Source organism: Podarcis bocagei (assembly GCF_964188305.1).
Source record: "Podarcis bocagei genome assembly, chromosome: 8".
NCBI classification, from domain to species: domain Eukaryota; kingdom Metazoa; phylum Chordata; class Lepidosauria; order Squamata; family Lacertidae; genus Podarcis; species Podarcis bocagei.
In genome coordinates, this window is record NC_138133.1 from 82,649,698 (window position 1) to 82,672,097 (window position 22,400).

At 41.2% G+C, this 22,400-nt stretch overlaps 1 protein-coding gene across 7 annotated transcripts in view; it reads right to left on the bottom strand.

Moving 5' to 3' along the window:
- NDRG1 (N-myc downstream regulated 1) overlaps window positions 1-22,400 on the bottom strand; it is an 86,908-nt gene that overhangs the window by 17,778 nt on the left and 46,730 nt on the right. For 5 of the 7 annotated variants that reach the window (XM_081204872.1, XM_081204873.1, XM_081204870.1 and 2 more), the window contains exons 2-3: window positions 9,556-9,634; window positions 7,169-7,204 (exon numbers count right to left, since the gene is read on the bottom strand). In XM_081204872.1, coding sequence (XP_081060998.1) covers window positions 7,169-7,204; window positions 9,556-9,634 — 115 coding nt within the window. Of the gene's footprint in view, window positions 1-7,168; window positions 7,205-9,555; window positions 9,635-19,267; window positions 19,456-21,180; window positions 21,341-22,400 lie in introns of those variants that run through there. The other 2 variants (XM_081204874.1, XM_081204875.1) reach the window with 2 other exon arrangements.

Sequence of the window (22,400 nt, forward strand, 5' to 3'; positions counted from 1 at the left end):
GTTGCTCTGCCTAAGCCCACAACTCCCATAATGCTCCATCAGAAAAACTAACACAAACTAGTTCAGAAGGACGTCATTCTTAAGTAGGATTTAAGACCGGTTTAACCGCAAGTGCCCATACCATACAGGTCAGACATCCACAGTGGGGGCAGGGAAGGGGCAAGGCAATACTGGGTTTTACTGTCTGGAATAGCCCTTGGTTTATGTGTAGCAGTAGAGTCGTGCTAATGCCATACAGTATCTCGAGGAGGAAATCCATCTGCATGGAGAGCCTTGCCACTGGGTGAGCACAATGTGCCAGATTATTTTTGACCCAGCTGAAAGATCCTACTTATGAAAGCCTTCTGTTCTGTCAATGTCACCCAGTTTCATGAAAAGCCTAGGTGGGGCACGGCGGAAGATTGAGGTCTTAAAACTCACACTGGTTTAGTGCTCCGAGGGTACAGGGAAGAGCACGCAGTCAAGAATGCAAATGAATAAGTGTTTAGAAGTGTCAAAAAGTAAGCTGAAAATCACTTGGGTCATATGGGAGGAGAGTGCAGTATAGAACACTATCTGACCCTTGTGGTGAAATCAGTGTGAAAGACCTGCCTCTCATAAATACAGTTCTTATGGTAGAATGATCTGATGCAAATTTCACTTGGAAGTTGCTTTTTAAAAATTAATCTCTGGAATTACTGAAGATCACAAATTGCTGCAACACTCTCTTAAACCCCAGGTGTAAACTGGATTGTTCGGGGGAAATGTACCACTACTGTTACCACTTTGAGATATTTTATATACTGGTGACTCTCTACATACACAGGGGTTCCAATCCAGGTCTCCCACGTGCATATGTGAAATCGCATAAAATGGGGAGCACTCTGGAGAGTCCTAGTGGCTCATGAGGAGACTCATCCCACAGCACGAAGAGGACCTGTTCGGGCTCCACAGAGGATCTCTTTGTGAACTGAAGGGGCAGCGTGGCTTTGCTGAGCTACTCAGCCTCACTGCCTAATAGCTGATTTGTGAGGTAGCGCAGCAGCAGTCGCTGCTTTCCAGCGCATCAGCAAGCCCTGCTGCTTAACAAAGTCCCTCCCCCTCCCCCCAAGCTCACAGGAGCCTGCGCGGCATGGGGGCTTGCTCAGCTGAGGAACAGGGAAGCAGTGACTGCTACCCTACTCCACTGAGACATAAACAAATACTACAACTATTAGGCAGGAAAGATGCATGCAATTGGCGCTTTAGGTGCATGACGGAGCCTTTTAATGAAGGTCCAAAGTTAAGAACAACTTCCAAAGAGCTGCATCATTCACATTTTTACAACACCATCAAGTAATGCAGTGGTGTGCAGAGAATCACACAAAGCTGCTACACAAGAGCAACGTGGATGAGCAGCCCTGAAGAAATGTTCAAGTGTCCTCTGCAGGAGAGCCATATCATGTAATGCAATCCATAGTAATTAGAAGTATATGCTACAGTGTCTGCTGTGATGCAAGAGTGAAGTAAAAAAAGGAAGCTATACATCTTTTAAAAAACACATAGCAGACATGTGTCATAGAGCCAAAACCAATTTGTGCTCCAGTGAATTTCTCAAAGGATGTGGATATATACACCTCCCTTTCATACAGGGTAGGGGCTTTCTCCTTCAGGGCCACCATGCAGGCACATCCACCCCTTTTGACTTGTTTGATCTTGGGCATTGTTCTTTAACATAAACTGATTACAGTGGTACCCCGCAAGACGAACGCCTCGCAAGACGGAAAACCCGCTAGACGAAAGGGTTTTCCGTTTTGGAGGCGCTTCGCAAAACGAATTTCCCTATGGGCTTGCTTCGCAAGACGACAGCCCATAGGGAAATCTCCGGGACAGCGGGGAAGCGCAGCGCGTCTTCCCCACTGTCCTCGGACCTCCTCCCGCCGCCGGACATCGGAACGAAGCTCCGATGTCCGGCGGGTGGGGGGAACGTCTCCTCCCTCCAACGGACATCGGAACGAAGCTCCGATGTCCGGCGGGGGGGGGAACGTCTCCTCCCTCCAACGGACATCGGAACGAAGCTCCGATGTCCGGCGGGGGGGGGGGAACGTCTCCTCCCTCCAACGGACATCGGAACGAAGCTCCGATGTCCGGCGGGGGGGGGAACGTCTCCTCCCTCCAACGGACATCGGAACGAAGCTCCGATGTCCGGCGGGGGGGGGGGAACGTCTCCTCCCTCCAACGGACATCGGAACGAAGCTCCGATGTCCGGCGGGGGGGGAACGTCTCCTCCCTCCAACGGACATCGGAACGAAGCTCCGATGTCCGGCGGGGGGGAACGTCTCCTCCCTCCAACGGACATCGGAACGAAGCTCCGATGTCCGGCGGGGGGGGGGGGGAACGTCTCCTCCCTCCAACGGACATTGGAACGAAGCTCCGATGTCCGGCGGGGGGGGGGAACGTCTCCTCCCTCCAACGGAGATCGGAACGAAGCTCCGATGTCTGGCGGGGGGGGGGAAACGTCTCCTCCCTCCAACGGACATCGGAACGAAGCTCCGATGTCCGGCGGGGGGGGAACGTCTCCTCCCTCCAACGGACATCGGAACGAAGCTCCGATGTCCGGCGGGGGGGGGGAACGTCTCCTCCCTCCAACGGACATCGGAACGAAGCTCCGATGTCCGGCGGGGGGGGACGTCTCCTCCCGCCGCCGGACATCGGAACGAAGCTCCGATGTCCGGCGGGGGGGGAACGTCTCCTCCCGCCGCCGGACATCGGAACGAAGCTCCGATGTCCGGCGGGGGGGGGGAACGTCTCCTCCCGCCCCCGGACATCGGAACGAAGCTCCAATGCCGGGCGGGGGGGGGGGGGACGCCTCCTCCCGCAGCCCGGCATCGGATGGCTGTCCTGAAGACTTGGGGTGGGAGGAGGGTTTTCCTTCCCACCGCCAACATTCAGAATGCTGTTCTGAATGTTGGCGGTGGGGAGGAAAAACCCTCCTCCCACCGCAAGCCCCGGGAACAGAGGAAAAGCGCTGCGCGCCTTCCCCTCTGTTCCCGTACCTGTCCTGAAGGCTTGCGGTGCGGAGAAAAGCCCTTCTCCGCACCGCCAGCCTGGCAAGCGGTTTCCCTAGGAACGCATTAATTGATTTTCAATGCATTCCTATGGGAAACCGTGCTTCGCAAGACGAAAAACTCGCAAGAAGAAAGAACTTGCGGAACGAATTAATTTCGTCTTGCGAGGCACCACTGTATTCTTCTGAGACTCAACTGCTCCTATGAGGTGATGAGCATCAGGTGCACTGCTGCTTTAACCCAACTCCCCACAAGGTGATTTGCCTGCTGGTTGGAAAGGACTCAATCTCCCTAGCTGTGAGGATGTCTCTATTATAGTTCCAGGTGAGAGATGGTAAAGTGTTTGCTTTTTCTGCTGCTTTTGGATTGTTTTTATTTAGTGGATCTATTTTTCTGTATGTGGTTAATGGTCAGTTGACTGTTTTGAGTGTTTTATTGACATGAATAGATGGGGGCTGTGTGCTTTGGTTTTGTGCAAGTGGAATGAGCTAAGTGACTATGGATTTCTTGAACTATTTATGAGATCTTTATGTTGGAACTGTAATCATGTTGCATTTTATGTTTCTTGATGTCTGTATACAATTTGTTTTATGGTACTTAGTTTAAAGTATGTAAAATAATGTTACAAACATTGGTTTTGAATATGGAATTTGTACTGTGCTTCTTATACAGAATTCTTGTTGGGATTTGTTAAAAAGAAAGAAAAATGAAGTCATCTATAAACAAACTAAATCAATGCATAAAAAATAGTACAACATACATTGTTGTGTAAAGCGGCTTTTTGTTTGTTTTGGGTGCGGTCATAGACACTTTTATATATATTTCTGTTGTAGAACACGTGGCTCCCATAGTTATAGATTGTAACTCCTGCCTCCTCACAAATACCATAATTCCAGCTTATTTTAAGGCCATGTCCCCAGATTGTTAATTGGATTGAAAACTTTCCCATGCAGGAGCACATTTGCAAAAAGAATTCATGACAAGCACAAAGTACAGCCAAATCAAAGCCTTCTTCCCAACAACAAAGCTCCAAGCTTCATATCACAACTGACCTGTTTGTCTGATTTCAGGGAAGATTTTTTTCAATAAAGATGTAGCATACTGAAAACAGATGGCATCATCCCCTAATCAACGTCAGTGTTGTAGTAAGAGGCTCTTTACTGACCGATCTGTATTAAAACACTATCTTGGGGGCGGGTGGGGTGGGGGGAAACCAAGGTACACTAATCCGATAGAAGGATAAAAACAAATGTGCCATCTGGTCACGTTATCTCTTGCTTTTAAAGAGGCAGTTTCCTGCTCACTAGACTAAACAATTGCACGTGAGCATTAGTCAAACACATCCGAGAGGTGCCATCACAGCTTGAACTGGACTGGAGCAGTTACACTTTGGCAACTGTCTTCATTACAGGAAACATTTGCATGTCAATTCCAAATGAACAACCACATTAACGGCAGGAATACACAAAGAGCTGTGGCACTTGTGGAGGGTAACTACTTTTATTTGGCAAGAAATCAGATAGCCACTAAAGCTATTGGATACCAATCCAAGAAACACCAGGACTGATTGGATGAGAATGACAGTGAGATTGAATGCATGATTGACAAGAAAAGGAAGGCCTTTCAGATCTGGCAAAGAGATAGAAACTGTGCCACTAAGGGGGGGGGGGCTCCCACCTTGTAGGTAGCATGCTGTACTTGCATACTCCATGTCTGAGGAAGCTTTAAGGAAGCATCAAGCATTTAAGACTAGCCATGTTTCCCAAGGGGGCTCTGCACATTCCTCATTTTGTTTGAAATAAAGTATTGTAACAGTCAACCTTTTGAGCCAAAACTGGCTCAACAAAGTAGGCAGCTGTCAATTTAGGCATGCAGCACTTCACAACAAGGAACCAATTAAATTCAGCAGGAGTCAGCAGAAGAAAGAACCAACAATAGCAAGAGACTCAAAGAAGATGCCTAAGCTAGCCTGCAAACAGTTATTACCTATATTTGTTTGAAATGTGATGCCACATACCCACTCTGTTTGTAGCACGCTCCTTTAAGATTTGTCAGTGTTGTGCATGTGTGGCACAAAGCCAAGAATCCAAACAACACACCATGCTACAACCAGGGAGTTTCAGATATAATCCTATAATCAAAACAGTCAGGTCTGTCTCATAAAGCACACAGCCTTGGTGTGGATAGGGCTACAGAAGGATCTATTTTTAATTTAGTAGCCATATATGTTTTAACAGAAGCACCCACATATTCTGTGGAACAAATACTGTTCTAACAAGGTACAGGAAAATTCTCACCTATTTACTGTTATGTTAACTGAAATTTTTGCATCATGGGTACAAAAAAAGTGTAGATTTGCTGTTTCAAAAGTTACACAGCCAGTCCTCCTCCTGCAACCAAGCAGCAACTCCAGCCCATTCCAACCAAAGTAGATCTTAACGCTTCAAAGACACCCCATTTATAATAACCACTTTCTATAGTTACACATCTGATACAAATTTACCACAACTCAAGTCTACTTGTCAATGAACGTAGTCTACCTCTAGGCTGTACTGAATAACTGAATGCTCCCTACAGGGGGAAAAATGGTATTTCCTTCAAAAAAAGATGGAAGAGAAACCTTCCAAGAAGACACTAGGTGTTAGTGAGAAGGCTAGTCTAGAATCCTTTCCCTCCAAATATGCTTCTTTTTTCTGTTTTAAAGACGGAGGGAATGCTTTCATACAGATAGAAATCAGTCCTGCAAGCCTTTTATTGTATAGACACAGATAGGCCTTGTTATGGAAATGGTCAAACAAGCCTAGTTTGGGCAGGAAAAAAAGTACATCACAAGCTTGATTAGCATGTAATGAGCACACAGTTCTCCAAGTTCCTTTATCTAACAATTTTAATATTTTTCTATGCTTAGGGCATAACACAGGGTAAACATTAGATGCCCATTTATATGCCCTGCTTGCATGCTGATTTGAAACTATGGGAATGTTGTGCAAATTTTTTCTAGGTATTTAACTACAGGAATTTCTCTTCCTCCCACTGCACTGTCGCCATGTGGATAGATCAATACAGCTATTTCAATAGAACAGAACACACTCATCTTGTTACAGTACAAGAAAGGTTTGGTTCACTAAACACACATGATGAAGAGTTCAACCGCTGGTCATTAAAGAATGACCAAGAGCTATGCCACTTTAACTGATTGCTTGACTCCTCTTCACCACTTGCAGTGGTGTGGTAGCGGAGGCACAAGTCTCAGATTGCAGGCTGGACTACACTACTACAGTGCAAGAAATAACTTCTGTATAGACTCCTGTGAGCTTCATGCAAGCATTCAGAGGCTCCTGAATCTCTGGATGATTCCCTGCTATGGGCTTGTCTCATATCATATTGCATTATATCACATCTAGAGTTACTCCCAGATCAGTAATGTACAAATATACATGACTGCTCTGAGGCTTTGACAACATGTATAACCATGTTTTATTTGTTTCTGCTTGGAATCGGTAGTTTACCTAACTCTAGGGTAATTTGAAGCCTAGCAAATCTTTAACCTAAAGCTGACCCAGTAAAGATCTGGCAAACATTTATTTTCTTCAGTACAAACATTGACACATTTAATACAAATCAATCAACAATTCAGCCAACTGGTTCTCAAGCCACCACCCTTTGCTGTTTCTATTTGTAAGTTTTTAGAAACCAGTATGAGAAATGTGTGTGGCAGAAAAAACATAAGATGAAACAGAGACAGCATCCTAGAAAAGTAACTACTAGGGAACCTGAAGCAATTTATTTACTCATGCTGCTGCAACAGCATTTTTACATAAATTGATATTTTCATTTGATTTTCTGTCTGGCCTTCACCATAAGAACCCAGAGCAGGTTACAACAATAAAATATACAATTATGAAAACAAACAAAACCATTACAATTATAAAACATAAAACTGTTCTGAAAGGAGCAGAACAGTATAACATGGTTTCGACAAGATTTACGAAGATTTATTAAAATAATCATTGAGTAGTTTTGGTTTTGCTAAGCAGGGCATAAATAAAAAGTATAGTTAAGAATCTACAAGTTGATTATAAGTATGTCCATAATTTAAGAGTTCTAAAATAAGTTTTTACTAAATTGGAAGCTTCACTTACCTGAACATCAAAGTCAGGTAGGAGATGTGTGATTGCCTAGAAAAGCATCATACAGAAGGAGGTCAGAGGAAAAGAATCCAGGTGGTTTGATTTCAATTTCAAAATGCAAACAAACAGCAGCAGCAACACAATATTTCATTGTGAATTCTCCTGCTCATGGCTGGCTGGTTCTCTACACTCCCCTTTTCCAGGACACTCCATTCCATTCTCCCCCTTTTTGGTATTCCACCCCCTCCCCTCCATCAGTCATCCAGCATTCCATTACCACTGGGCATGCTCAGTCCTCATTGGGCTGCTTTCTGTTCAAATCCCCATGCAGCAAATGTTGTTACTTTCTCTATATATATACATATTGCAAATCTTGAGGCTTCCCCACCCCCCACAATCCTGCTGATAACATTCCTCTTCTGTGTTGATGGTGCATAAGGACCAGCACTCAAGAGTACAGAGATCATTATTAGTACAGTGGTACCTCGGGTTAAGTACTTAATTCATTCCAGAGGTCTGTTCTTAACCTGAAACTGTTCTTAACCGGAAGCACCACTTTAGCTTAATGGGGCCTCCTGCTGCCGCCGGGCTGCTGGAGCGATTTCTGTTCTCATCCTGAAGCAAAGTTTTTAACCCGAGGTACTATTTCTGGGTTAGCGGAGTCTGTAACCTGAAGTATGTAACCTGAAGTGCCTAACCCGAGGTACCACTGTTTATGATGGTGCTAGAAGATCAGGAATGGGGAACTGTATCTGGCTGGTGGGATGGATCCCTAATTCCCCCACTCTTCCTGTGTCAACTTTAACAGGTGGGTGTACAACCCACATGTCAGTCATTGGAAACGAGATTAAGATGTCGGACAAATGGCACCTGCCAAAATTCAAAAGGGCTCACTGTGACTGCTGATCAACCGATCAACAGTTACAGTGACCTCCTTTGAAGGTGCACTTCAAAGCGTGCCTTTTTCAAAGGGTTTCCCCCCCTATTTCAATCTGCTTCTCAAAATGGAGCTTTGATTTGGGAAGTGGCTTGAAAGTGGACAAGCTACTTTGAAGGCACACTCTTCTGCCAACTGGCGCTTGGAACATACCTTCTGAGAAGCTTGCTCCATTTGCTCTGCAGAGTGGGGGGACAGCTCCGTTTTAGGAAGCAGTTTGAATGCAAACTGTTTCAACATGGAGCAAACAAGCCCTACTGGGGAACTCCCTGTGTGCAGCTGATCCCAGGGAGGCTTCCTCTCAGCACTGATCAGCGATGACAGAAAGCTCAACTTGCAAAGGAATAACTGGAAGTTCACATTAAGTTCCTAATCATTCATTTGCATCCATGTCTGTACAGGCCCCATACCTGAAGTCATATAGAATGTCAGCTGAAGGGCAGGTGGCTGTGGTTTGTGCAAAACATCCATTTGGGCCAAACTGGAACCAGTGCCAGGACTAATTAAACCCACAGGCTGCATGTTCCCTACTGCTGTTTAATTTTGTCGTAACAGAATTTCTACTTTTTAGAACTAGGGTTTGTGAAACTTGGAACTCCAAGAGAATAGTAGTATTCAGTGTAACATTAGTTATGAGCCATGGTTAGTGCACACAGTCGGAGGATTTCTGCTTTGCTCCTTCCTTGCTCCCAGTGGGGACACAACTCACAGAGGTCATATTAACATTAAATTTGAAATGGTGTGGTCTCGTTTGCCCAAAATCTAGGGGCAACAAGTTGGGAAAGGCTGCTTTAGAGCATTATGCTTTACAGGAAAAGGACAATTGGATGATCCAGTGTGAACTTGTGCTCTCCCAATACCAACGCTACTATCACCAGTAGGGTACCTAGGCTCCCTTGCACCCTTGGTAAGAAGTTGTACTGGTGAACCCCTGTCCCTTGTGTCATTGGCAAGGAGATGTTGGCAGTCCAGAGCAGTGGAGAAGTGGCCTGGGGAGCACATGGACTGACACATGAACTCCTAGTTACTCCCAGTCAACGCTCCTGGCAAGCGTGCCAACATGAAAATTCAGCTGCTAGCATTTCCAAAGCAAAGGTTAAGTCATTTGAAGTGATGCTTTATTATTCTGCTTCACTTATGTAAACAGAGTCCTTTGGTTCTCTTATTCCCAGGGTGGCATAAGAACAGAAAGTGAAGCAATTTTTAAAAGGCAGGGTAAAACAAACATTAAAAACAGGCCTACCTTATGTTATAAAATTCTTGAGCAAATAATACATTCTTTATCTGGTGGCAGAAGACATAAGATTCAGGGTCATGTGGGCTATGATGGACCTTTTTCTGGTGGCCATGCACCTAACCTCAGAAGGCAGGGGCATCTGAAGAAGGGCTTCAAAAGATAGCCTCTGCCTTAGGACAAATTCATGTGGGAGTCAGTGGTCCATCATCAGCAGGTTTAGCTTACCTCTTCTCTCTCCACTAATGGTTTCACCTCCGTAATGTGAGCGTCAGGGCCGTCTGCCGACATTGTCAGTAGCTGGTACCTAAAAATGTCAAGAACAATAGTCCTGATTACAACTAATATTTACTACATACGAAAATAGATTTCTAAAATTTTATGAAATTTCTCAAGAGTGAAAAATGTAAAGGCATACAGAACACTGCAAAGATGAAAAGTATGGCACATAGACTATATGAGGCAATGAAAATTTATCATTGTTTCTTTCATCTGGAGTTACAAGATTACACGGAAGTTCTGTATTTTAATACCCAGGAATATACTCATACTAGGAATCAATCTTACGTGGCATCTTGAACCCAGATTGCTTGAATTAACAGAAACTAGATTAAGAGAAAGTATTAGGAACACTATGGACTATTAGTTTTTTTATTAGTACACCAAAAGGAACATGCCAGTCTATTTGTTTCAAGTAAAGTGCATAAAATAATGAAGGAAACCACAGGAGGGGAAGCTGAATAATAAGTTCCTGCAGTTTTCCAGCAGGAGCTGGCTAAAGGAACAAGCCTGCAGCCAGTGTAACACACAACAAAGTTTAGACACAGTAGCTTTGCGTCAGCTACAAAGTCCTGGATGTCCTTTAAACAGGAATGCAATTTTCCAACATATGATTAAGAACTGAAGCATTAAGAACTGGCTTTTAACAGTTACACTTTTTATATGGCTTCTGGTTTCTTTTGAAAAAGGATTACATATTTCTACACAATCTTAACTAAGGAGTGTTAACTTGCAAAAGAAAAATAGATTAAATATTTGGTTGTTGATTATTTAAAGAAACTGTGAAGGATGTGCCACAAAGGGAAAGTCAGTTGCAAAAATTGGTTTAGCATCAAGTGCCACTTATAATGAGGAAAATGGCACTTTGTGTTCTGTCGAACATCAAAGGCTCCCTATCAAGATTCAACCTCTAGAGGGAGTTAAGAGCACATGGACAAACTACTTCTTATCTCATAAATGCAAGTCAAAGGAATGCTTCTTCAAGTTCATCTCATGATAAAATAGGGGAGGATTTATACAATGCCATAGCCACTGATGGGTTTGTTGGAGTGAGTGAGTGAATCAGGCTTAACAGCCTATGACATGGGAAGGCTGTGTGTCTTTCTACAAGGCACCGCCAGTGGAAGCTGGTTCATTAGGGCAAATGGGCACTGGTTCTCACCAAGCTCAGCCAGCCCCCACCTGCCTGCCTTCTTACTTGCAACCAGTCCAGGCGGTGGATTTAGCTGTCAGTACCATCCTTTTTATTCTGTGTTGCCCTTGTAGAACTCAGCAGGTAGGAGGCTGGAGACAGAACTAAAGTTTGTTTGCTCTGGCTCCACCCAATTTTGGTCTCCCTGCTTTCTGCCATTCCAATCGTAATGGGCACCAGCCACCACTGATGCACTGCAAACAAAAAGTTTTGCTCTCCTGAGCAAGTTGACAAGGAAATGTTACATTTCCATGGAGTCAATACGAGTACAACTGCATAGGAAGCTCAAGGTGGTTTTATTCTTAAATGGTTGGAGGTCATTCAAGGATGAATTTGAAAACTTCAGCTCCAAAGTAGGATCCCTGCCCATTAAGATATGTCAACGTCAATTAATCATTAGATCTTGTCTCTTCTAATGGATGCCACAGTGGAAAACGTATTATTTTATCTATCCACTGCACACAGATACAGCTAGAAGAATGAGGTGCTGGGAGAAATGTAACTGCATAATTAGAATACTTGCATTAAATGTACTTTGAGAAAAATTCCTATGTTCAGCAGGCCAAAATACAAAACTTGCTTTATATCTGTAGTTATTCATGCTAGCAAATTTACAGATGGATTTTAACAAGGTTCTCTACTGGGGCCCCTCTCCACCTTTTGCTACTTTATAGGTCATAAGGTCTTCTAAATAGAATAGCCTGCTTTATGCAGTCATAATAGGTTCCCATCAACCTCAGTCTCATTAATGCAATTGTGGCCAATCTAGTTAAGGATTAAAGCTCAACACTGTCACTCTTGTTAGAATTAATGACCCTTAATTGCGTAGCAAATTCCCCCTTCAAATGGATCACGTACTTATGCCAAACTGGGAAGGAGAAAACAAAGTCACCGTGCGACCTCAAAAAGCATGACTTGGCACCGTGACTCCACAGCCTGGGTCTTCCAAGAGCCAACTATGCCACTGGTGTAGTTCTCATCTCCAACTGTAGAGCCTCCCTCCTCTCATGGCTTAACAACAGAGACAAGAGCAGAGGTTGCCATCTGTGAATATAATTCTTCCCAGCATTTGTAGGACCTTGAGCTCTGGTACTTAAGGCAGCCAACACACACCCTCACCTTCAGTCCCCAAACTCTCTGAAAGTTTCTTGCTTTCAAGCTTGTTCTCAGATGCTATATCACGTGTGTCTACGAAATTACGATTGATAGACATATTACAATTAAAACCTGAAAGATCAGGAGTATTACAATTAAAACCTGAAAGATCAGGAGTATACATTTGCCATTTTGGTTTTTGTTATGAACATTTAATAATAGTTGACTTCTAAGACCTATTATGAATTACATTTTAACCCTTTATCAATTTAGTGGCTTAGACTTAGTGAACCTAGTAGAGTTCATTTTATAATTATGTACAGCAGAGTTTCAACAGTTGAAAGTGACCCAATCAAATCAACCTTTTTCTGGCTTATGTTTGGGTTACGCAAGTAATTTCCAAATTAAGTTATTTGTTTCATTGTTTCCACAATGTATATAAATTAGAATTAGGAGCTATAATCTTACAAGCCACATCTTGTTTAACAGTTCATATTGGAGAGGGGATATATAGAAAAGTATTTAACGTATTGATGACGTTTTTTGTGGAATGCCCTCCTTAGTGAGGTGAGCCCGTCCCCTTCATTACTGAACTTCAGTTGAAATTTAACAACATCCTGTTAACCCAAGCATATTATTCCTGTCACTGATCTATCAATCACCTTCAAAGAAACTGCCTTGGCAATGTACATTGAAGATAATCAGAAACAGCTCGAAGAACAAAAACAGCAAATACATTTAAAACAAAACTGAAACCATACAAAGTAAACATTTGTGATAAAGACCTATTTATCCAGTTGGGAAAATCTGTGGCTGATGTTTTCAATTGTTTCTGGACAGTGCAGGTGTCTGTCAAGGTAGGACAGGAATGATATTCCACAAAATGGGGGCAGCCACATTAAAGCCCTGCTGGCTGAGAGATACTGGCTGTGGCAACAGTGAATTAAAAACACTGATTTCAAATGGTTTTAAATGGGTTTATATTTGATTTTAAATTTTACCGTTTTAACATTTAGCTGTTTGCCACCTTGGGTTCCTCTGGGAGGAATAGCAGGAAACAATTTTTAATAAATATATTTTGGAACATGGTTCTTCATATTCCAGCAATTATAAGGGACAATGGGTAACCCTTACTACTTCTACTCTACTTGTTCTAGTCTCTCAACTGTATCTTTATTATACCCATATTCTACAATTTTTCCAGAGGCTGTTATCTAACTGTTCTAGACAAACAGAAACCAAATTCATTTTATTTTTTTCAAGAACTCTATACCACCCCTACACAGAAGAGTCTATGGTGCCTTAGTCAAGACAGTAGTTTAAAATACAACACATACAACATCATCCACGAAATAAAATAAATCCACAACAGCCAAACAATTGTGCTAAAAGCTTGGTACTAGTAACCAGAAAATGCCTGGATGAACAAATCAGGAAGTGTCAAAAATCTGCTAATCCAGATTCACTGCCCTCAAACAGAAGTTCATCTATTTATTTAGTTAGTTAGATTCATATGCCACCATTTATCAAAAGAGCCACATTTTATGCACATTTTACAGAATTTCAAAATACTTCTATTAAAAACTGCATCAGAACATCTATATTTTTCCAAATGTGTGCAATCACACTGAGGGAAGGGTATGTGCATTTTGATATGCAACCATACAAATGACATTTCCCACTGAAAGCTGGACAGCTGGACAGACCATAGCTACTGCAAACAAAGATAATCTTTTGGCAAAATAAGAAAACTGCTTCCCTTCTGATTCTTATTGGCATTGTCATAATTACTTATTGAAATAGACCACACACACACACACACACACAAACACACACACACACAGCATTTTTCTCAGTAATTTAACATGTTTCTTCCAAAGGTGCTTATCTTTACACAGAAGTCAAATCGAATGCTATGGGAAGTAATTCCTTGATTCTACCACCAAAATGATTTCAGTGGAGATGAACGCTAGGTAAGTCAATGTTTTCCCCTTTTCAACATTCTAGCCCAGGGCTGCAAGAGGCAACAGAAGAAGGCAAGACTACACACTCTCTCTCTCTTTAAGATGATAGTTTTCTGCATGCAAGGGATTTTTAATAAGACACTCAAATGTGGGGAACCTTTTCTTCAAGGAGCCACAGTGTGGCATCGATATGTCTTTAATCAGACTGTTAACTTTCATCCATTGCCACTACTGATTAGTTGAAGCCACAGGCTACTAAACAGTTACAACACTTGACATGGAAAAGTATTTCATCAGAGGGCTTGAAAGAGAAGTAAATAAAATATGCAAAGGAAAAAATGCTATTTTGATATGAAAATTTATAGGGTAACTGAAAAGTTATCAACCTAACCCAAACAAAACTCAATTCCAACTCAAATTCTCCCTAGCTTATGTGGAAAAACAAATACCAGTGAATTCAACAGACCTTATTCCCAAGTTTATGTAACAATAAAGCCTTAGAATCAGAACTTCAACATCTCTCATCCGCAAGCACTAATCTGTTTTCCAAATTGTAACTGGATTAATCCTTTATTATATCCCAAAGTAAAAGGCGAGTAGCTTTGCTCTATTGCCTTCTCACATTTTAAACAGAACATTTGAGAAATATTTTGTGAGGCATGTTAAAATCTTTCTCTAATTATGTATTGGAAATATGTTAGAAATATTAATACAAAGAAATCAGAAATTTTGATTTCTAACTCTGACTTCAAGAAGGGAGGGCCATCAACAGCTCAGAATCAGCTAATTTTTGCAGACTGTATAGGTACTACTGATGCTTCATTTACCTTTGTGAAATATCTAGAGTTTTTGTATTTTTTACTTTGTCTTTTTGATTATCTGGATAGTTAGTTAGCGCTTTGTATATGTTTTCCATATTAAAAAAGTCACTGTTACCAATCACTGATACAGATTGACTTGTAATACTGATGACTTGACCCCCCCTTTTCTTGCAACAAAATTCCCAAGAACAATTCTTCCTCAAAGCAGACTATTTCAGTATATGTAAGCTACCTTTACGCACTATCTGCATTTTTATCCTTGCATATATTAAATTGGTTTGTGGACCGCATTAGAAACTGCACATGCACACCATGAAAAACATGTGTACATTTGTGTATGTATGGATCAATCTAAAGCAACAAAACCACCATAATCATAAGGAAATCAGCTAAGCTAAAACAGTTAAAACTGTAGTTATCTGGGACCACCACCACAAAAGTCATAATCCAGTTACCAACAGGTATCTCTTGGAGAAATATCCTCTACCTGCAAATTTATTTTTAAAACTTTTGATTATCATACCCAAGTCTAAAAACAAGTTCTCTGTTCAGTATTTTTTTAAAAAAACAACTATGCCCAAGAATTCCCTAACCTGAAAACTCACATACCACATTGCTAACTTTGCTTTGCCAGAGTAAATACCTTTACTATCTCCAAGAACCTTGAACTTTGTCACAGTTCTTGTGAGCCAACCCCCTTCACCTCTTCCCTTTCAGTTTATTGTTCAACTATGCTCTTTGGGACTTTGTTACTGCTAATATCAGGGGACATCTTATTTTACTTTGGTTTGTGCTTGCCTTCACTACTTTCTACATTATTACTGGCCAGAATTCTTAGAAATACAGTCATACCTCGTGTTGCGTTAGGTTCATCTTGCATCTTTTTGGCTTGCGAACACGGCAAACCCGGAAGTGTATATTTCTGGGTTTTGCCATGTGCCCACGTGCAGAAGCATTCTGCACACTTGCGCAGAAGTGCCGCTCTCGTTGCAACTTTTCAGGGTGCGAACAGCACCCAGAATGGATTGTGTCCACAACTAGAGGTACCATCGTATTTCTTTAGGTTGCTTGCAAGGGACCATCCACCCACGCAAAGAGTTGCTTTTTCTGCTTTTCAGCATCCCAGGGAGTACAGTGGTACCTCAGGTTACATACGCTTCAAGTTACATACGCTTCAGGTTACAGACTCCGCTAACCCAGAAATATTACCTCGGGTTAAGAACTTTGCTTCAGGATGAGAGCAGAAATCGTGCTCCGGCAGCGCAGCGGCAGCAGGAGGCCCCATTAGCTAAAGTGGTGCTTCAGGTAAAGAACAGTTTCAGGTTAAGAACGGACCTCTGGAACGAATTAAGTACTTAACCCAAGGTACCACTGTATTATTTCCATCCCCAAAGGTAGTAGTCCTAATGAAAGAAAGAAGAAGGGCTAGGTTTTTTTTAAAGAGAGTTGAATATGGTGTGAAAACAAAATTGCTGCTTGAAATGTGTACACATCCACTTTCACCTCTGAAAGAATAAAAACCATCTCTGAGCAGAGGCACACTGTGAGAAGCAAAATATCTCAAATCACTTTCATCTCTTTAAAAAATGTCTCCAAATAAATTTCTACCCAACAAGTTATAAAGCTATTTTTCCCAGTACTGCAATTATTTCAAGGTTGTACATCATTGGTTGTTTTTTTTTAAAAAAAAATACACTGAGGGAAAAGAAAGAAAACAGAACATAAAAACAAGCAAATGTGCATCCATAAAGACAAGAAATAATTTACCTATACAGTTGAAAAGTATGCCAAATCTATAGAATCACATAAGAAGGTAAACCCAGTCTCTTTTTCTTGATGAATATTCCAATGAACAAAAAAACCCATGCCATTTCTGTAAGAAGTCACTCTTGTTCCCATATCAATTTCTATGTTCATTCATCTACCCACCTTTCACTACCTACATCTATAACTTTCACCAATTAATTTGATAGCTCTAAGAGGATTAGACTAATTTATGGAGGATAAGACTAGCAATGAATACAATTCATGGTCACTATATGCTACCTCTAGGATCAGACACAGAATGTTTCTAAGTACCAGTTGCTGGGGAACAGCACAATAATGTTATTGCCTCATATCATGTCCCTGAGCTTCCCCTTAGACATCTGGTTGTGGGTAAACAAGATAGGCCTTTTGTCTGATTCACCATTTGGTCTCAATGGTCATATCTATCATTTTAAGTGTATCAGCTGCTTCTCAATAGCTGGCGGGAACAAGTTTTGTTACGACCAACATATTCTCTGGCAACAGTTTAGGCCTTCTATAATGAACACCTTCAAGGTATCCAAGAACTAAGGTGATTTAACTCGGTTTCCCTTTGCTTTGTGAGCTATCCCTTCAAGAATAATTGCAAAAATATCTGAAAGCTTTTTAGGTTTCCTCCATCTTACAAGCAATTAATTAATTAATAATAATAATAATAATAATAATAATAATAATAATAATAATAATATTTCTGCCACTCATTATTTCTGCCTATTAGAGACCTATTATTTCTGCCACTACGGGCGGCTTCCAACAAAAGAGTAAAAATACATTAAAACATCAGCCATTAAAAACTTCTCTAAACAGGGCTGCCTTCAGATGTCTTCTAAATGTCACACAGTTGTTTATTTCTTTGACACCTGATGGGAGGGCGTTCGACAGGGCGGGTGCCACTACTGAGAAGGCCCTCTGTCTGGTTCCCTGTAACTTTGCTTCTCGCAGTGGGGGAACCACCAGAAGGCCCTCGGTATTGGACTTCAGTGTCCGGGCTGAACGAAGGGGGTGGAGATGCTTCTTCGGGTATAAGCAAATAAAGTTCAAGTATTAAAATTCAATTTAATCCCTGTAACCTGGAAAATAATGTGCTCAGCTTGATTCCCTCAGTTTGCCTCAGAAGCCTCAGTTTGCAGGCACAGCTAAACCTGGCAGAAATATGCATGACAAACATTATACATCCAACGTGTGAAAGCATTAACCACAACCCCCCAAAAATCCAGTTCAGTCTTCACATTATCATATGCCTTCTATAACTGATTTTATACTGCACTTCATTCAAGTGAGCCTAGGCTAAACAAAGTTTTCAAGGAACAACTGGGCTTGTGCTTCCTACCTTACCTTTAAATTCTGTAGTCACAAATTAGTGCAAGAACTGCTGTAGAAATGCTGGCTTAAAGAAATTGTGCTTGGAATGAACTCAGGGAGTGTAACTTAGATGTTGAACAACACTCTCCCTGTATCCAATACCCTTCCAAGCTGCCAAAAAACAAATCACATTTCTTTCTCCATGTCTACCAGTGATGTGGAGCAGGGGAACCCATGCTATCATATCCCACCACACATTTCATTAGATTATGTCATGGAGGAGCAGAAAGAAAGCCAGACATGAGTGGCAGAAATGCACTGTTTTTGGTGGCAGTCATGTGGCTTTTCGTAACTTCTCATTTCACCCTCCAAAACATGCAAGTCCAACTGGAGTTAACTGGGGGGGGGGGGGAAATCCAGCTGAAGAAAGCAAGGCTATTGAGACATCTTCTTGCCCCTAATTTATATATTTAGATTTATATATTGATTTTCTGCCTGAATAAGTAAATTTCCAACAAACCAAAAGTTAACATACTAAGCACTTCTTAGCTTATGCAAACCTTTCCAGAAAATGCTACTTGTTATCCTACTTATTTATTAAACAATGAACCCATCCTGGCAGTTATCAAGATCCATTTTGCACCTTCAGCATGATAGCAACTGTGCAAAACAGTGTGCTTCTCAACTGGTCAATGCTTCCGCATGGAGCTGGCAAGCTCTGAAATGTTCAGGAATCATCTTGTGTGACAAACATTCTGAAATAATCCAGAGGAATACACTTGGCAGTCTGAATGTTTTCTCTCCAATTCAACCATTTTAGAAGATTTGCATTTGCCTGCTGAAACATCAAAATCCTCTTAGCAGCAATATTACATCAGGAGTTTACTTTATCTATTACAAGCCCAGCCCCATCACTCCTCTTCTCAATACCCCACTTTTGTAAACATGACCTAGATGTACACAGCAGCATTTAGCATACCTAAACTTAGCCAGTCCACCAAACAATTCATCCTATTACAAACTGTGACAGAAGCGCAAGTGGAAGAATGATTGACAGTAGGGGAGTGGGGTGGAATATTGGACAGTTAGAGCAAACAACTGGTAAGGAATGTTGCTTGGAAAATGGCAGAGTTGTAGTTGCAAAGGAAAGAGAGGGAAAGGGGGGATGAAACGGGAATTATAATGAAATCATATGTAAGAGTTGGAATAGCAATTATGAAAGGTCAGTAAATCAGAACTCAAGACTTCTGAATAAAATGACCACTTCTGAACATTATGTTCCTAAGTAAATATAAGCTAATGTTTTAAAATTGTACTGTATTGTGTTGTGTTCTGGTAGGATTTTGTGATAAATTTATCTCACCCATGTGTCTTGTACAGATGTACTTGAGTAAGAATATAAATGGAGAATCTCACTGCTCTCTACAAGTCAGAAGGTAGTGCCAGCTGGCTGGACTCAGCATAGCTGCAGAGAGACTAACCTTGGTAACCACTGCGAGACAAGCGCTTCTTATGGGGGGTCTCAGAAATGTCACAATACGCTTATCAGCAAGTTTGGCTTACTGCACGCAGTATATAAATATACTAAGATTAGGGCTGCTAGACAGTAATAATTTATATGTTAATGAGGTCTGGCCACAATGGCCTTTCACATCTCCAAGGTCAGCGACAGAAATCACTTTTCTTCTCTAGAAACTAGACTGCATTGCGCTTTGATAGCAAAGGTTCTAACCTCAAACACGTATATCCCAGAATTGGAGTCTATGCTAATCATGACCACTGCACTTCACAATTGCTGTTTATGACATCTACAGTGGCAGAAATACCACATTATGACACCTCAGCATGGCGGTTAAACCAGTAATATTGTAGCCATATGTACCTATGGGCCAGAGATTGAGAAGAAACGACTTGCCTAGGGCTGCCCAATGAGTTTGTAACTGGTTTCAAATTTGCTTCTGGAACTCTTAAATTTATTATCACCATCCAAATAATTTATATAAAGTTAAACCAGATTCAAACTCCTGAGCAACGCTACTGCCAGCTGAGCCACCCCAAGCCTAGCAGAGGGAGAACAAGACTTTAAAATATAGTTTGACTTGCATTACCCTTTTTGATGGTGCATATTCTGCCAGTTTGCCAAGACAAGTGAACAGAACTAGGATCCACTTTAAGTTCCCCCTGCCAAGTCCTGTCCTCACCATGTCTGCTTTTTAAGATTTACACACGTCTCAGTTCAAACAGCTTCAACACCCCTGGCTAAGTTGCTCTGGTGTATCTTCAGCTGAGCCACAGCTGGGGACTCAGCCAGAAAGGTGCTACATCCTAACTTGCTCATCCTGGTGGATCTTTAGGACTGCCCCCTAACAGGTTCCATTAAAAGGTTCTTGCTTGTCTCCTTTAATCAGCCCCTGTTCAGTTTCAGGTAAAACTATAAGCATTGTGCAAAACACTGCAGCTGTCAGTTCTGCTAACATGCTGCTGCTATAAGATTTGCAAGCACAAAAGCTTGAAAAATAAAAGCACCCACTCTTTTTCCCCTATAAATTATGATTAGACATAGCTCAAGAACTACCTTTGTGGATTAGACAATAGTCCATTTAGTACAACATTCCGTGTCTAACAGCTGCTGGCCACAAGCATGGCATTCAAAAGAAATATATTTCCTTGTCAATTAGCAATTCTGTATTTATATTTTGCTTTTCTAGTCGAGGCAGATCTCCCCAGTGGCTAATTAAAAACAATCCATTAAAAGGACCTTTCACCTTGACGCAGCCTCTCATAACCTGGCACCCTCCAGATGTTCTTATCTACAACTCCATCAGGCTCGGCCAACATAGCTGATGGTCAGGGCTGATGGGAGCTGTAGTCCAAAACATCTGGATGACATCTGTCAGGGAAGGCTGCTGCCCTAGCGCTGAAAAATGTCAATGGTATCTCTAGGCATTTTCTTTCACTGTGAATACTTGTGGAATCCTAATACTTTTTCAGTTTCAACAGCACACCAAGGGGAAAAAAGCTGTCTAAAAATGCTCTATAAAAATCTTGACTTTCAGGAGACCTCTCAACTTTCTACTTGCTTTTCTAACTACAAAATGACATTATTTACTCTTGTCTTCTCACTACATCATCTCTTTGTAACTGTGGCTCAGCCCTAACTTTACTGTAATGCAACTTTCATTTTTGTCCAAAATCCTTCACAGCACCTCACTTTCTCATAATCCTATAGCTTAGTTTGTAATTCACCACCTTTGACTCAAACCCTTTAACCATTTTAACTAAACAGATTATCTTCCCTCATTTCTTATTTTTCTCCCTGCATTTTCTGCTGTTTTCCTCATTTTGTTTTAACTTTTCTTCTGACACACTTCTCATAATTTTCCCTTTCCTTTACCTTTATTTTCCCCTGCAAACATTAATTTGAAACATCTTCAGCAGCAAATCCTCAATAATTAGAAGCTCTGAGTTGAATCCAGAGCTAGGCTGTTCCCAAATGCCGCATTTATTGATCAGTAATCCCAATCTGTTTGCACAAAGTTTGTGGTAAGGTTATACAACACCTGTTGTTTATTCACCATTCATTCTGGTTTGTTTGTGGTGAGGTCACATGATGTCACATGCAGCAATTGTTACCTCACAGTTATCAGTGCATTTCCCTATCAATTTCCTTACTGCAAAAGTCTATACCTGAAAAATAACATGTCTGGAAGTGGCTTAAGTCGTACTTTGAGAAGACCCACTGAAATCAGTGGGACTTACGTTAGCCATATCTAAGTTCTGTTGATTTCACTGTGTCTGAATTCAACCCTATACTCCTGCAATGTCTTTATACAGTAATGGTTCCAGCTTCCCCAAACCATTTTGATATTGTAATTTATTTTACCTGCTGAATAGTCTAGGTTTATCTGCTATAGTTATGTTAAGTAAAACTACATAACTGATCATGAACCAAACTGGAGAAATATTTTTTAAAAAGATTCAATTATTAGTACATTGTGCCTAAATAACTGCTTTTGCCAATGAGATGCCCACAAAATGAATAATAATACTGATTAAGCATTAATACACTGAATGGGTCCATAACAGCCAAGTTAGAAACTGCTTAGAGGTTTTCTTACAACCAAGCAGTATATAAATTGCTAAATAAATAAATAAATTGTTAAATATATAAATCAGTCAGCAGTCATAAAAATCTGCATCAATAGTAGTGGTAAATTCTGCAGTAGTAAGGTCAATAGTGAAGTCAATAATAACAATAAATTCAATTGCAGAAAAAAATATTATTGTTGATTAGTAGTCATAACATTGAAAAGAATAGTTTGTTATAATAAATTTAACAGATATAGTAATTATCAGTGAGTTCAACAGCAGTAAAATCAATTATGTCAGTGAGTAGTAAGTAGAAGTTTCAGTTGAGCAGCACCAATTAGAAATAGTTGTAATGCTTTTTCCCCAACTGGGTAGAAAAGATGCATACCATATAGACACTTCATTTGACTACGGAAGAATTGTGCTCACACAAAGTATCTTTACTCACTGTAATTAATCATTGTCCACAAGCTTTTTCTTTTGTTCACCTTTAAATACAAGACCTTGCTTCAGCATTCACTCTTC